Raw genomic sequence first — 16830 nt, 5'->3', positions numbered from 1 at the left:
CTCCACTTTCGGGCCCTCCTTGTTTACTGAACCCTTTCTGTGGGAGTCCCTACATTTGGCTAGTACCACCGCAGCTCACATCATGGGCCAATCCCTTCTCAGGAGGCTTTTCTCTGAGCCTCCCCCAGGGAGAATCTGTGCTTTCTCTCCAGGAACTGAGTAAGGGCTGCTGGAGTGCTTGGTGTGAGAGCAAAGCTTGGGGGACTGGACTGGTAGGGGCCTCAGAGGCCAGAATTCAGCTCCAGCTGAATCTAGAGACGCTCTCTAAAGCCTCTCTCTCTTTGTTCTCCCCCAGCTCCCCTGCCCTTTCCAGGAACAGTGTTGTTTGGACCCCAGCAAGGAGAGGGTGCTGGGCCGGCCCTCCCCCCAAGGCTCCTGCTTCTCTGGAGAAGCCTCTTGGGGCCTGGCTGGTCAGGATTCCCAGCATCGTGTTTGGCAAGGAGGAGGGAGCCGACCGGAAAATGTGATTATTCCAGGGAATTGACTCTGTGACAGTAATGGTGCAGAGAAGCTGGGGGGCTGCGGAGAGGCAGAGGCGAGGAGGGCAAGACACGGGAGACAATAGCGGGGGGCTGAGGAGGGCTGTGGGCTGACCTGGACCCCAGGAAACAGCCCCTGCTCCCCCACCCCTTAGGGATTCCAGGCAGCGGCCCTTGAGGAGTCCAGAGGGTTGGGGACAGAAAGGAGAAGGGATGGGGAAGGAGGAAACAAGTGGCTCAGAGATGCCCAGCCGGGCCTATGGGAACAAGGCTGTCATGGGGGCCCACACACACACACCCCACACTCCTCTCTCCAGCCCATCCCACACGCTCAGGACAATCAGGCCAGAGCCCATGGAGCTGGGCAGACGCTCAGAACAGACTCCTGAATGGGGCTGGAATGTGAGCTCTGCTGCTCTCCGCCCCTTCAGGAGTCCTCTTCTGCTTGGATATACCCACTACCTCCCAGCAGTGCCACTGCTGAGCTACTCTGTCTTTAGGAAAATGTTTCCTACTCTTAAACTGAAATCTACCGCCCTGTTTTTTTTTTTTTTTTTTTTTTTGAACTCTTAAAAAAGTCATTTTATTGATCCTTTACCATACAAAATGTATTCAAATTACACCCATTTGAAGTGGTAAGATCACAGCTAGAAAACAGGTTACCCTGTAACAAATTTACAAAATCTACCATAAAAGCTTTTTTTTTTTAACATTATATTACATATTATCTTTTTTAAACTAGCATACACACAAAGCTTAACTGATTGGTAGTTTGCCTACTCCCAATTTTGGGAGAAATACTTCCTTTTGACAAAATCACATACCCCATAGGAAAAGAAATTCCCACAACTGACAACTGCCACCCAACTCTCTCTTCAAGGCATCTTCCTTCAAATCCCTCCTCTCATACACACAAGGTGTCATGCTGAAGCTTTAAATACTGCAGTTGAATTTACAGATCTACACTTACAATAAAGATCAACACAAGAACCGCCACCATGACAACAAACACAAACAAAATAACTCTTAAAAAATTACAAACCAGCTAGAAAATATTCTGGCAGCGTTTACAAATTACTTGCTATTTTTATACAAAATTGCTAGATAATGAAAATGAGTAGCCTGCGTATCAACCTAAATAAAACAATCACTCCACACAAATCTGTACATATAAACACACACCTATCACGTGTTGCTTTTTATACAGTTTACTTTCTAGGGCTCACTCAGTCATGATCTCCCTGTATTTATACCTACTACCTCTGGGGCTGCCTCTCAGCCCCACACTGAGGACCGCTTTCCTCAGGGAATACTCAGACTCCCCACACACCTTCCCACCTCTTAGACAATGAACACAACCAGACTCAGTATTCCAGATGTGCCCTGACCAGCTCAAGGCACAATGCGGCCATCACACCTCCCCTGATAAGTACACTATACTTCTCATAATGCAACCTAAAAGTATTTTAGGTTTTTTGGTTAACAAAATCCATATACTGGTAGGCAAGACAGGAGCATAGTTAAGTGCAAGGACGCTGAAGTCATCAGCTTGGGTTCAAATCCTAGCTCTGCCATTTCCTGGCCGTATGACCTTGGGCAAATAGCTTAACCCCTCTGGGCCTCTCTTCTTTAGCAGTGAAATCAGCATTTACTTATTGGTATAAAATATGGACTCTAATACTCCCCTCGGAAGGGATGCTGAGAAGACAAGGTGGAATACAGTACCTAGGGCACCTAGTAGAGTACCTGGCACATAATAATCATGAGGTTAATATGAGCCACTGTTATTGTTTTCATGCTACATGGTTCAGAAGAATATGCATGGGCTTTGGGTTTAAATGTCTGATCCAGCACTTGGCTGGTGGCCTGTGGGTAAGCAACTGTCCTCCAGCCCCCGATCACTCACCATGAGAACAGGGGTACTACTACCTGCTTTGCGATGTTGTCGCAGGGATCAGAGGTAGATTGAGAAGCCCCTGGCACCTGGGTACTTGATAACTTCAGTTATTACCATTTGCTCAGGTTGAGTTTATCAACCAAAGTCAGGTCCACCTGCACTCAGACAACTAACTTTTTGAACCTAGGACTTTGCATCAGTCATGATAAGCACCCAGGACAAAATCATTGAATGACATTACTGACTAAAGACCAGGAAGGAGAAGCTACAAATGGTGATTAGAAACGAAAGAAGGAGAAACAGTGGGCAAAGAGAGAGAGAGAGGGGAAGGGGTAGGAAAGAGGTCCTTTTGGCCTTTGTTGAAATATCACAGGAGTTAGGAGAGGAGGTACAGGAGATGCTGGGAAACAGCTAAAAATGGAATATCTGGGGCCAGTGCCCAGCCCAAGTATGTCTTCTCTCCCATCCCCTCCACCCCTCGGGGTCAGGAGCAGCTGCAGGCCACCAGCAAGCTCCAAAATAACCATCCCATCAGTGTGCCCGGCTGCCCGGGGCCCTGAAATAGATGAAACCTGAGATGGAGGAACTGGTCACAGCACCCTCCACAGAGGGGACGGCAAAGGTCACATCACCTTGATGTGAGGCCACATCAAGCTGGAGGTCAGGGAAGGGTCCGGGCCCCCGAAGCCAGGGGAGAACAACCATGGGCTGAACCTCAGCCCAGGACTGCACCCTGGGGTACAGCTTGGAAAACCCTGAGGGCCAGCCTGTGACCCCCAAGCAGTGGGGTGGCCCCACGTTTGATGCAACAAGTTATTTAATCCGTGCCTGGGACACACAGCTGCCCACTTGGAGGTGTTTGTGATAGGGGAGGGGTGGCACAGGGCCACGGGAGAAGCTGCAAAGCTGGCTCCCCTCTCGTGTCCCATCTTTCAGGAGAGAACTTGTCAGTCTTCAGCCCCTGCCTAATCTGGTGCCTGGCGCTGGCTCTGCAGATGCCCTGGGCCCGGGCAGAAAGAGCCAGGCCCTGCAAAGGGCAGGGAGGCCTGGGCCAGGGTTTCCTCCCCTCAGGGTGGCACTCAGGGCACCCACTCATTGACCCCCTGTGTGCCCAGCCCTGGGCAGGGGTTAAGGAGAGGGAGAGCCAGGACCTGGGCCCTGGAGAGCCCGTAGCCCTTGGGAGCTTTGAAGCTTGGAGGCATGAAAATATTTGAGTACAATTTTGTTACAAAATTCTTAGTGCCTCGGGTAAGACAGGACCTCAGAGGAGAATGAGGAAGTCTGTTTATCTCTGCCAAGTTCTCACCCAGCCTTGGCTAGAATGCCCCTGGGGACAGGAAGCTCACCACTTCTCAAGACCATCTGTCCTCTACTTTGACTCTCTCTGAAACAGAAGTTCTTAGCCTCAGTTGGACAGCATTATCCTAAAAGGAAGATTTATCCTAAAGAAGAGAAGGCTCAGAGGGGGCCCCAAGGAGTGGGTACAGGACACTTGGATCCATGCAAGGAAAGTTTTTCTAACAGTCACAGTTGTTCAGAGACGGTATCTCAGGAAAAACAAGATTTGACCCAGGCCCTGAAGGACAAGAGGGTCTGGATTGACAGAAGTGAGAGTCACTCAGGTGGGAAAACTGCATTAGCAAATGCCTGGGGAGAACAGTCTGAGCAAAACCAGTGAAGAGAAAGGAAAGGAGTGGAGGAAGAGGCGCCAGGTGGAGGACACCAGGGCCAGCTCCCGCCCAGAGACCCACTCAGTCCTTCACACGTTGCCGGCCAGTGCGGGGTAACCAAGGCAGGGCCTGGGAACTGGGGCAGAGGCTCCTTTGAAGCAGGGCCTGCCGTCAGCCCAAGTCTTGTTTGTTTAGATTCGCGCATCCGCAGCGCTGGATAATCTTTAACCACGGGTCAGCCTGCAGCCGCCCAGCCGGCTGGCAGATCTCTGCTGGCCCCTGTTTGGAAGGCGCGCCAACCCATTTACTGTGTCCATAAACATCCTCCTGCCGGTCCGCAGCTGGCGTGGAGCAGGAGAAGGAGCCAGGAGGACGGGTACATGGCTTGGATGGGCGAGGGGTTTCTCCACCCTTCTGGGCAGTGCCCTGAGCCCACACCACCTCCACACTCTCCATGTAAACCCAACCACGGGAAAGCAAGGAGAAACAAACACACTTTCTGAGACTTGCAGAGGGCAGGACAGAATGTCCCAGAATCACTCAGAGTCATAGACTCTCAGGTTTATAGAATCTTCAAGCCACAGGATCTTAGATGTATAGATTCTCAGAATCATCTGGTCTGGTGGTTCTCAAACTTTTTTTTCAAGCAGTGGAACCATTCATCCAATGGAACGGAAAACTGCTTAAAGTCTAAGAGGTGGCCACAGAGCCCTGCCACTCAGCTGCCTCAGAGATGCCTCTGTGGAATCCCAGCGCTCCAAGGAACCCAGCTGGAGAACCACAGATCTTGTTCCAAGAAACAGTTTAGATCGCATGGTTTGACTTTCATCCGGACACAGGGACTTGGTTTTAAGGCTCCCTCTTCCAATGAGAGGACTGGCAGGGGACTGTCTATTTTGGTGGTGTTTCTAGATATTCCTTTTTAACCGAAAAAGACAGCCCTTCCCATTTGTATAAACACTTTTACATATGTGAGCCTCACAGAATATCTGTGAGGTACATGGTGCATGTATAATTATGTCCAAATAACAGACAAGGCGGTTGAGGCATAGAGACGCTGAGAGACTTGCCCAAAGCTAGTGAATGGCCAAGTGGAGTCGATTCAGTCAGGTCTCCTGCTTCTGAAAATGACAGCTTTGTCCCCAATACTACAAGGCCCCAGCTCCTCCCCTACACACACCCCACTCTGGGCCACCAGATCTCTCCAAGGTCCCCAGAACTACATCTTGGGCCAAAGAGATACTAGATGGAAACACATAAAATTGCCATTTCTGGACATTACAAACAGTCAAATATTGGCAATTATATATGGTTGCACTTTATATATATTCATTCTGGTAGAAAACTAGAGCACACTGTGAACAACAGAATCAAACAAAGCCCTCAAGAGCCTTCAGGGAACTACAAGGCAGGCAGACCTACCCTCACCACTGAAACAGGACGCTGGTCACCCACTGCCCCTCTTTGACTCTGCCAGGGCCCTGGTGGCCTATCTGTGCCCAACACATATGGCTGATCCCTGATGCCTGGAGCTCTCACAAGCTCTATTCTGGAAGACATAAGGGGCCCAAAATCCCCACCCTTGAGGGGGTATCTAGACATAATAGGGAGACCAGAGAGACTCATATTTAGAGAAGCTGGGAATTAATGTAGCCCACACTCCTGGGCTCAAGTCCCAGCTCCACCAAGCTGTGTGACCATGGACAAGTTATCAGACCTCTCTGAGCCTCTGTTTCCTTATCTGCAAAATAGGTACAGTAATAACTTACTTTATAATATAGACAAAAAGGATTTCTACTGTATTCTTAAAGAGGACAATATATGATGCAGAACTGCTGATACTGCTTAGACCTCCACTCGCTTCAGGAAGAGGAAGGCTCACGAAGAACACGGTAAGTCAGGGAAGGCTCCCTGGTGGAGGGGAGGGTTTGGTACTGGGCCTTGACATAAGTGGCAGAATTTGAGGTGAGAAAAAAAGAAGCACCTGGAAGAGTCTCCGAAGCAGAAAGAACAGCAAGATTTTTTTTTTTAACTAAGAAGAAAGGAAAGGCTTCCCTGGTGGTGCAGTGGTTAAGAATCTGCCTGCCAATGCAGGGGACACGGGTTCGAGCCCTGGTCCGGGAAGATCCCACATGCTGCAGAGCAACTAAGCCTGTGAGCCACAACTCCTGAGCCTGCGCTCTAGAGCCCACATGTCATAGCTATTGAGCCTGCACTCTAGAGCCCGCGAACCACAACTACTGAGCCTGCGCTCTAGAGCCCGCAAACCACAACTACTGAAGCCCACGCGCCTAGAGCCCGTGCTCCGCAACAAGAGAAGCCACCGCAATGAGAAGCCCACGCACCGCAACAAAGAGTAGCCCCCACTTGCCGCAACTAGAGAAAGCCTGCGCACAGCAATGAAGACCCAATGCAGCCAAAAATAAATAAATAAATAAATAAATAAATAAAAAAGAAAGAAATGAAAACCATCAAAAAGGAAGAAATCACTATCAGCATCTTCAGCTTTTTCTCCATCCCAAGAGCCTGGCTCAGGCTCCTTAAGCCAATATTTGCCTCTCAGCCCCTGGCAGCCACAGCTGAAGGTAAATATTGGTTTAGCCTGGGAAGCGGAAGCCCCAGATGGCAGTGTGGTCCTCAGCCGGCCAGGATGCCTCACGCTCTGTACCACAAGCTGAGGCACACCCGGGACAGAGGCCTGACCCCAGGCCTTATCTACGGAGAGGCCCAGGCCTCTCAATGCTGAGCAGCCAGGCTGGCCCACCACCCCAGAAACTGGTGCAGCAGCAGCCTGGCCCCCAGAAAGCTACCCTGAGAGTCTCTGTGCATCCTTCTCCTCAGTAGGCAGGTGGGGTCTTTTACCAAGACCTAGGATGACACCATGAGTCCTTGGGAGCCCCCCTAATGGCCTCCTAACACCCTCCTGGGCTCAGCCACAGACATCTTGATGTGGCAGTAAGTCTTCTCACACTGACCTTGTGCCCACGTCAGCTGGGAGGTCTGAATGCCAGGCCCAGCCTGGCTTCTGACTAGTTGGGAGAACTTGGGTAGGCCCCTCCTCATCTCTGGGCCACACTTCCTCTTACTGAAAAACTTGACAGCAAGAAGCTGCTGGAAACTTTCTACTCTCTTGGCTCTCTCCTCTGTGATGCATGAGCATACCCACACCGGCACACCCCTGCTCTCCACAAGTCATCCACTATCTTCCCACTTCAGCCCGTCCCCTGAAGGATCTGCTCCCCAACTGACCGCCAATTCCCCACCTCTGTGCCAACGCACACCCCTCCTGTCTGGCCTAAATTGTTCCTCCTCAACCGGTCCATTCTTTTCACCTGCCCTGGTTTCTGACTTGAAACTCATCTCCTACAGGAAGTCCTTCTGGACTGCTCCCCAGCTGCACACCACCCCCCACCCCCCGCCAGTTTTATTCTTCAGCCACACTTTTTTGCAGTGTTGGATTTAGGTCACCTCAGAGCAGTCATATGGCATGTCCCCCAACATAAACACTCTTTAAGGAGAGGGGCTGGGTTTCCAATTCTAGTGTCTCCTCCGACCCCCGCACAGCACCTAGGCTGTGGTGGGCACAGCGGGGTGCGCAGGAACACCCTACAAGTGGATTCCTGGCTCACCAGCTTTCTGCCAGGATCCACAGCTGCTCTTCCTGAACCAACACTTCTGAGAGGAGGAGGGAGACCTTGAAAACTGGGATAGGAACTTATCTCTCCAAGTACTAATCACCCCATAAAACTTGTATTTATTTAGTTGCTGGCAGGTCCTTCTTCCTGGAGGTAGGAAGCTGTTATTCTTCCAGATACCAGCCTGGGCTTGGGCCAGGGTACCCAGAGGGAAGAGGGTGATCTGCTGTGAACTCCAGCGTAACAGGGAGCCTGGAAGGCCTGAAGCAGGTCTGCTGGGGCCATGGCATGGGCATCAGGGGGCCTAGGTGATGGTTAGGGCAGCGGGGGGTGGGGATGGGGACCCCACCTGGAGGTGTCCATCAGGGAGAGACACCAGCCCCTACCTCCACTCTGTGGCGGGAAGACGGCCAATCTGTCCATGGCCTGACTTGTGGACCTACTATGTGTCAGGGAGCCCAGGATGTCTCTGGGCTGAGGAGCTTGGAGGGCTTTGGCCACAGGTTCCAGGTGGAGGCAAGAGGGGAGGGAGCAGGCCTCTGGCAGGTAATCCCCTGGCAGGTAATCTCTAAAGATGAGCCACGGTTTTGGGGGACAATCACCCAAGGAAAGACAGGCCCATCCTCAGAGCCCCCGAGACAGAGAGTGACTTCTTCAGAGGAGAAACTCAGCTGAGGAGGAAGACGAGGGAAAGCAGAGGAGCCGGCGGGATCTGGGTGGAGGGAGAGAGAGAGAGAGAGAGAGAGGCCCAGAAAGACACAGGTGCAGTGACGTGGCAGGTGAGGAGAGAGGGGAGATGAGAAGTGGGGAGGAGAGGGAGGGAAATGGGCCCCGAGACTCCACAGGGCAGCAGGTGTGTCCCGGGGGCAGGGGCACAGAATGAGGGCATAGTGCAGCGGGCCCACCTCCGAAGATAACTTGGGTGGGTCTCTCCTTTCTTCACAAAAAAAATTAATTTAGGAAGAGCAAATCGAGGAGCTATTTTAATCTGCTAATTCATTTTAGGGGCCATAATCAGTGTTTTAAAATGCCCAGGGATTATGGTGATTTACAGCTGTGATGGGAATCAGCTGGGGCCTTGGCCTTATTGGGTATACAGAGAGGAGGCTGACAGGAAATCCAACTGCAACTGAAAATACTGCGTGAAAACCCATTTATAGTCAAAGAGGCTGGGCCAGGTCAGTGCCTGGGCTCTGCCCCAGGGTGGGGCCCTTCAAGATTACTCTCCAAGCCCCTCCCTCAGCCCCTGAGATTTGGAAGTCCCATCTCACCCAGTATGTCCCCTTCATCCTCACCCCCATCCCAACCCTCCTGGAACTTGTAGGCCCAGTCTAAGCCTCCTCCACCAAGAAGCCTTCCTAGACTCCATCCTCCCACACTGACTTCAGCCTCCTCTGACTTCCTGCTTAAACCCACCGCGGCGGCTGCGGAGGGGGACAGATGGGGAGCGGGCAGGTAATGCCAAGGTACTACTTTTGGCATCAGAACACCCAGTTCAAGTCCCAGCTCTGCCACACCCATACACGGACAGGACAGGCCTTCCATGGGCCTCAATTTTCTCCCTGACAAATGGGGATAATAATCACTCCCAATAGGGCCAGCTGCTGACAGGTTAAATGAGATAACTGGATGGAAACCATCTTGGCAAATGGATGAGATCCTATGACCACAGTGTTCAGAGATTTACTGTTGTCTCTTGGGTTATGCCCTGATTGTTCTGGAGGGTTTGCTTTGTCTCCCAGTGAGCCTGGGGCTGCCTGTGAGCGGGGCTGGGTCTACCTCGGCCACGCCCCCAACCCTTTCCTTCATCTAACAAGTCATCCATCCATCCCACCACTCTCCCCTACCCACCCTGCAAATATTCCTCAGGGTCCTGTACACACCAGGCACAAGATTCCACCCTGGAGAGGAAACTAGCTGGGTAAGACATGGATCCCTCCTTCACACAGAAAGACTTCTAACGATTACTCATTTCTTTGTTTTTACTTTCACAGGCTTTTTTCTTTTTAACTATCTGTTTACTCAAATAAAAGTGTTTTGAAAAAAAAAAAGAGCTTCACTGTTTCTAGGCTCTGAAGTCAGAAAGGACAAAAAGAAAAAACGTTTTTCCACCACCTCCATGGCAGTTTTCTCTGCAGGGACATGGGGCAGGGATGGGAGATGGGAAGAGCAAGCATTGGCTTGAGCATCGACTTGGTACCCAGGACTATGCCGGGCACTTTACTCGTAGCCTCTTTAGTTGGATTTAATTTTCCTACCAACCCATTTTACAGATGGAAAAGCTGAGGTTCATCCAGGATCCTCCTGGAGACACAGCCAATTTGCCAATGGGTTGACCTGTGCCCAGTCTATGTGTGCACAGACACATGCAGACACACTTGCCTACACATGCTCAAGTGCAACAAAGTGGGATTCCTGGACTGGGAGTCAGGTGACCTGGATTCCAGCCCCACCTCAGCCACCAACTCGCTGTGAGACCCAAGGAAGTCTGAGACTCTGAGGCCCCTTCCAGCCCTGGCATTTTAGGGTCTGTGTGTGCCCTTGCCAGGAAGCCTGGTACTTTAGCAGCCCTAGAATACTTTCTAATGCCCCTCCTCCTCACCTCCCACAGGATGTCTGCCCTCTCACTCCCCTGTAGTAGACTTACTCACACTGGGGGCCCAGAAGCAGCCAGAAGAGTCTTAGCCCCCCTCGTGCCTTCTGCTGTCCCCTCCTACCCCTTTCACCCATATCCCTGCAAAAAGGACTAAGGTGGGGTTGGACCTCCTGGAAGGCTGCAGAGCCCAGGGGCCAGGGCTCACCTGGGGCTGAGCCTTGCAGCGCCTCCTAGGGCCAATGACAACTTCTTTGAGCTTGAGGCTCACTTCCACGGGCCCAGTGAGGGAGTCTGCCTCCCAGGGTTGCTACGAGAACGGCAATAACAAAGTGCCTGGCACACAGTAAATGCTCTGTAAACTATAGTTATGATGATTAACATTAATTACTTCCTGGGGGTGAGGGGTTCTTTGAGGCTGCCACACATGATCATGAAGGTCGCACACTGCTCAAAGGCACAACCTGAGGGACCACAGAGGGCAGAAATCTTGCCAGGCTCCACTTGCCACAGCTGTGGGCCTGGAAGAAGGGATGCTCTGCAGTTCACATCAAGGCTCCCAGAGCTGTCCCAGTGCCCACTCAGCCCCAGGGCTGCTACCAGTGGGGGAGGGAGCCCCATGCCTGATAGAACCAAGTCGAGTCAGACCACAGCACCAGAAGTGTGCCCTGCACCTAAGGGGCCAGAGGGAGTAGGCACTCACCAAGTAGCTGGACGCCCCGCGTGAGGCCGTAGACGTCCACCAGGGCCCAGAGCGGGTCGGCTGTGCGGACCCCATTGAAGAAGAGCATGGTGGCCGAGTCGTTGATGCGGTAGAAAACACGGCCCTTCTTGTCCACCCAGAAGGCGATGATGTTGCCCTCGTTGGCAAACTCCTCGGGCAGCGCCTTGGCCCAGAAGCCGCTCTGGGACACCAGGTCGGGGCAGGCGTACTTGGGCAGTGAGTCAGGGTGGATACGGGATGGGTCCTTGCTCGTGAAGCCTAGCCGCAGCGCCCCGCTCCAGCAGCACTGCTTCTTGGTGATCTGGGCGGCAGGGGATTGGCCTCAGACAGCCCGCAGCCCAGCCTCTCCCCCACCGTCAGTGAGCCCAAGGGGAAGGGGCTGTGCCCTTCTCTGAAGACCACCCCCAGACAGACTCCTATGGGGAGTCACACCGCCCAGCTCACCCGCTATTTGGGCTCCTCTCCCTCCCCCAGGAGCCCCCACCAGTCGAGTGAGAGCTAGTTCTCACCTCCCACCATCACCTCCCATCACCTCCCCATGGCCACTCCCCTCTCCGGTTCCTTCTCTGTCACGCAGGGAAGGTTGAGAAAGGAGTAAGGAGGAGGGGAGAGAAAGAGGAGGGATGAAGATGGGTAGAAGTGCGGTAGGGAGGAAAGAGAAGGGGAGAGAAAGAGGAGGGATGAAGATGGGTAGAAGTGCGGTAGGGAGGAAAGAGAAGGGGCAAGGGGTAGTGATGGCCGTTAGCAGAAGGCGGTGCCTGGCAGGAAAGTCCAGAGGCCCCAGGGGGACGCAGTGACGGGAACAGGGAGGGAGGTCCCACCTTCAGCCTGACTTGCTCATAGATGAGGACCGGGCGGTTACTGAAGGTGATGGCATTGCAGAAGCTGGCCTGCCTCTTGACGGCCTTGTGGCTGAGGTCCATGAGGATCTGGGAGCCCTTGGTATGTGGGTGGAAGAGCAGTGGCGTGGCCGGGAGCCCCCCGCCAGGCAGCACCGGCGGGCAGTACTTCTGCTTGTGGTGGCATCGGTGAGAGGTGACAGGGAAGGGGCCCCCGATGGAGTCTGCAAAGGAACAAGCCACAGCGTCAGAGAATTTGACAGTCCAAGAGCTGGACCAACTTCCCCTAGGGAAGGGCAGAGGGCTGGGGCATAAGCAGAAGTCACCACTGCCCAGGATTTCCACCATCATTGCCCCTTAGCACCACTGCCACTTTTTGCCACTTTCCTTCTCCTGCTACTACCTACTGCTATTTCCCACTTCACCACCTACCACCATTTGTTACCCACCGCCATCTGCCCCCACCCTTCACCTGTCACCTCCCACCATCTGCCCCCACCCTTCACCCGTCACCTCCTACCATCTGCCCCCACCCTTCACCTCCCACCACCATCTACTCCCACCCTTCACCCGTCACCCCCCACCCTTCACTCATCACCTCCCACCACCGTCCACCCCACCCTTCACCCGTCACCTCCCACCACCACCATCTACCCCCATCTGTCACAGACCAACAACAACAACAACTACTACTACCATCTACTGCTCCTCACCAGTATTTACCACCATTTACTTTCCGCCCTCTAGCATGTGATAAGCCACCATTTACAACCAACATCCAACACCATTCACTGTCACTCACTACCACCACCATTTATTTTACTCAACAAATATTCATTATGTATCTACTGAATACCAAGCCCTGTGCTAGGCACTGAAGATAAGGCATGAAACATACATGGATCCTGTCCTCAAGCAGCCAACAGTCCAGGAAGGGAGATAAGATAGGGGCAGAAACTGCAATACAAATGGCAGACAGTAATATGCACCAAAAGGTAGGTCACTTCCCAGGAAGGCCTCCTGGAGGAGGGGAGGAGGAGGAGAAAGCTTTGGAGCTGGACTGACAAGGCTGGGCTGCAGTGAACACATGACCATGGGGCTGGCATTGGAGACCGGGAAGGTGGGTGAGGCAGCCTCTGCAGCGTCAGCCCCAGGAGCATGCCCATCTCTCTCCTCCCTCCTCCGGGGCCACCTCCTCCTCCCTCCTCCCTCCTCCCTCCTCCCCAGGCTGCCTTCCTGCTTTACACTGCCCATGACCACAGCATCTTGGACACAGGCAGGCCTTTTCGCCCAGGCTTTCTAGGAACTTGGATCTGCTTCAAGAACCCCTAGCCAGGGAGGCACTGTGCTTTCTTCCATAAACAGGGCTTGGTTCATAAGGCACTTTACAAACATGTGAGGTTGGTATCCAGGAGACAGGGCAGAGAGAGGAAAGAACATGGGATGTGGTGCCAGGTGGCTTGTGTCTGTCACTAACCGGCCATGTGACCTTGGGGAAGTCACTTACCCTCTCTGGCACAATAAGTGGCCTCCACTCCGTGACTCTAAGCCATGTATCAGCAGCATTGGTAGCATTAATGCACAGCCTTGGCAGCTGGGGGCTCGGGGTGGGGGGTTCATTTCTTCCCCAAGATCTGTGTCTCATCCATCAGGAAGGGCAGCTCCTGCCCATCTGGTCATCTTGAGAAGAGACACAGAGGATGGGGAAGATGGGGTGGGGAAGTAGAAAGCCACAGAATGTGACTGAGGCCACCTGGGATGTTTCAAATTTTGGTCCCTCCAAGACAAGAATTTAATAATACAGAAAGCCTGGTTACCCTAGAGGCCTTCCCCTCCCTAAAGAGAGGGGAGGGGTTTCCAGGAAGGGGCTGGAAGACAGGCAGAGAGGAGAGAAGTAGGGGAGAATCCCAGGAGGTGGGAAGGCCAGGCTTTGGTCCAGTATTTGCACCGGTTTGCATCACTTTGCATCTTTGCTTCCTCCTTCCCAAAGGGCCCCAGACACCAGCATCCACAGTCCAGAGCCAGCCAGATACCCTGAGCATCAGCCTCCTGGCCTCTCTGGAGTTGCTTCCTGCATGCCAGGCCCACGAGTTGAAGGCGGCACAAGGCGGAGCTCACCTTGCTCTCACTAAGGAACCAAGAATGGTGCTCAAGGTCTTTGAAAGCCACCAAGCAGTGAAGGCTGGAATTGCTCAGAGGAGATCCAGACAGTCTGGGAAGGCCACCCGAAGAAGCTAAGTGACCCCTGAATAGCACAGAGCAGGGGAGATCATTCCACGGAAGAGGACAGTTGAGGTGAGAGCAAAGTGTGGCACTGGATATAGGTGCCCCACCTAGAAGAGGTACCCACTGGGCTCAGGCCAGTCTCAGAAAGAGCTTGCCTCTTGCTTTCAGAAAATACTGCTGGTGAAAGGTAACATCACACACTGTTTAGGGCTGTGTACATACGCAGAAATGAAAGCATAAAAGAAGAAATACCTGCTGGGTGAATGGATAACAAATGTGGCACGTCTATACAGCAGAATACTACTCAGCAGTGAAAAAGGAATGAACGACTGACAGTAGCAGCAACACGGATGAATTACAAAATCATCACACTGAGCGAAGCCAGTTTTTTTTAAAAAATGCAGACACAGTCCACAGAGCAACTGCAGGGCCTCCACCCCTTTCAAAACCCTTCCTCTCCTTCCACCCTGTCCCACTGGTACCAATTCTATAAAACAGAAACTAAGCTAGAGTGATAATAAGCAGACTGGTGGACACCTGGGGATGGTGGGGGGCAGGAGGGAATACTTGGAGTGAGAGGTGACAGATGTGTTCACCATCTTGATTGTGGTGATGGCTTCATTGTTATGTGCATATGTCAAAACCTATCCAGTCATACACCTTAAACACCTGTGGTTTACTGTGTGTCAATTATCTTTCAATAAAGCAGTTTTTAAACCTGCTGAGCCCAGCAGCTGATGAGAGCCTCTCCTATGGGGCCCCCGCTGCAGCCTCCGCTCAGAATCCATGGACAAACTGCAGGGTCTCAACCTCCTTCAAAACACTTCCTCTCCTTCCTGCCTATCCCAGTTGGGATCCTGGGGCCCTGGATAAAGATCCAGGAAACACTGGTTCGGGGCAAATATGGTGAAGAGACCCAGGGACCAGAGACCCAGGCCCTGGAAGGACCATTTCCCAGGGCCTCCCACCCACAGGGAGGGTACTGCGTGGGCAAGTGCAGCACAGGCCCAGCCTCCCTGGCTGCCAGCCGAACAGATGGAGAATGGGAATGGGGGAGCCTTGATCCCTGGGGGTACAGTGTGCACCCAGACAAGTGACCTCGGAAAAAGGCACGCTCACGGGTACACACGTACACCTGTGAGCATGTGAGGGTAACCCAGAACCCAGGAGACAGAGGAGGGAAAGAGACTTATTCCTGCCCTTACCTATTAGACCAGGAATCGCACATTTACACATGTAGTGTGTGCACACACATGTACTCATATACACATGGATGCACAAGGCAGTACACACAGAACACACATCTACTACATATGGGCCATACATCTAATAATAATGGCAGCCATTCATCAAGTGCTAACCCGTGCCAGGCTCTGAACTGAGAGTTTTACATATACTTACTGGTTTCACCCTCACAGCAAACTGATGAGGTAGGAGGGACAGTATAAGCCCATTTACCTGATGATGAATCGGCCTCAGAGAGATTGAGTGGCTTGCCCAAGGTCACACAGCCAGCAGGAAGGGGCTTTCGGAGCCAAACCCAGGCAATCTGACTGCAGGGCCAGGGTCTTAGCTATTCAGCATTAATAGCCAAGAAAGCATGGGTTTGGATACATTTTTTTTTTTTTTTTTTTTGCGGTACACGGGCCTCTCACTGCCGTGGCCTCTCCCGTTGCGGAGCACAGGCTCCGGACGCACAGGCTCAGCGGCCATGGCTCACGGGCCCAGCCGCTCCACGGCATGTGGGATCTTCCCGGACCGGGGCACGAACCTGTGTCCCCTGCATCGGCAGGCGGACTCTCAACCACTGCGCCACCAGGGAAGCCCTGGATACATTTTTTAAATGCACTTTTAAATATGGTCATAACTGATAAAACATGAAAAACATATTCATCCATGCCCCACCTAAAATCATCTCATGTAGCACACAGGGGGATACCTGGCATTCTATTATGTTGCCTCCACAATACATGTGTGTATGCCGCCAGACAAGGAAATGCAAACCGTGTTTTCATACAGGGCCCTCATCCATCACTGATAGGATGCAGAATGGTGCAGCCAATGTGGAAAATGGCTTGGCAGTTTCTTATAAGTTAAACACCTACCATATGACCCAGCAATCACACTCGTGGGCACTTACCCAAGAGAAATGAAGACATCTGTACAATGACCTGTACGCAAATGGACAGCAACTTTATCCATAATAACCCAAAACTGGAAACAACTCAAATGCCCTCCAACTGACGAATGGATAAATAAAACATGGTACCGCCACACAATCAATACTACTCTGCAATAAAAATGAACAGAACTATGACACAACAAGAAGGAACCTCAAAAGCATGTTAAGTGAAGGAAGCCAGACGCGAAAGGCTACATACAGTCTGATTCCATTTGTATGACAGTCTGGAAAAGGCAGAAGTGCAGACATAGAAAGATCAGTGGGTATCGGAGTTTGGGGAAGAGGAAAGCAACACAGAGATGTTTTTATGGCGACAGAAATGTTCTATACCGTAATCGTGGTAGTGGTTATACAAATTATACATTTATCAAAACTCACCAAAATATACACTTGAAAAGGGTGAGTGTTAGTGTCCATAAATTATACCTCAAAAGCAGCAACGATGACTAACAAACCAGGTCTTTATGAAGAAGGGAGGAGAGGGGGACTGGAATCCCTGACCCACAGCCCCCAGCATCCCACCACAGGCAGATCCTAGGACTGGACCATCTGACAGGAGACCCCAAAGCCTGGTCGGGCCTGCCA

At 52.2% G+C, this 16830-nt stretch overlaps 1 protein-coding gene across 2 annotated transcripts in view; it reads right to left on the bottom strand.

Moving 5' to 3' along the window:
• Nucleotides 1-16830, bottom strand: part of NEURL1 (neuralized E3 ubiquitin protein ligase 1) — a gene marked incomplete at both ends in the record, with an annotated part of 79898 nt that overhangs the window by 6294 nt on the left and 56774 nt on the right. For both annotated transcript variants that reach the window (XM_079705121.1, XM_079705122.1), the window contains 2 exons: nucleotides 10978-11299; nucleotides 11820-12061. In XM_079705121.1, the coding sequence (XP_079561247.1) occupies nucleotides 10978-11299; nucleotides 11820-12061 (564 nt within the window). The remainder of the gene's footprint in view (nucleotides 1-10977; nucleotides 11300-11819; nucleotides 12062-16830) is intronic.

The sequence above is a fragment of the Hyperoodon ampullatus genome (assembly GCF_949752795.1).
Source record: "Hyperoodon ampullatus genome assembly, chromosome: 1".
In the NCBI taxonomy this organism is placed as follows: Eukaryota; Metazoa; Chordata; class Mammalia; order Artiodactyla; family Ziphiidae; genus Hyperoodon; species Hyperoodon ampullatus.
This window is presented reverse-complemented; position numbering and strand designations above follow the sequence as displayed.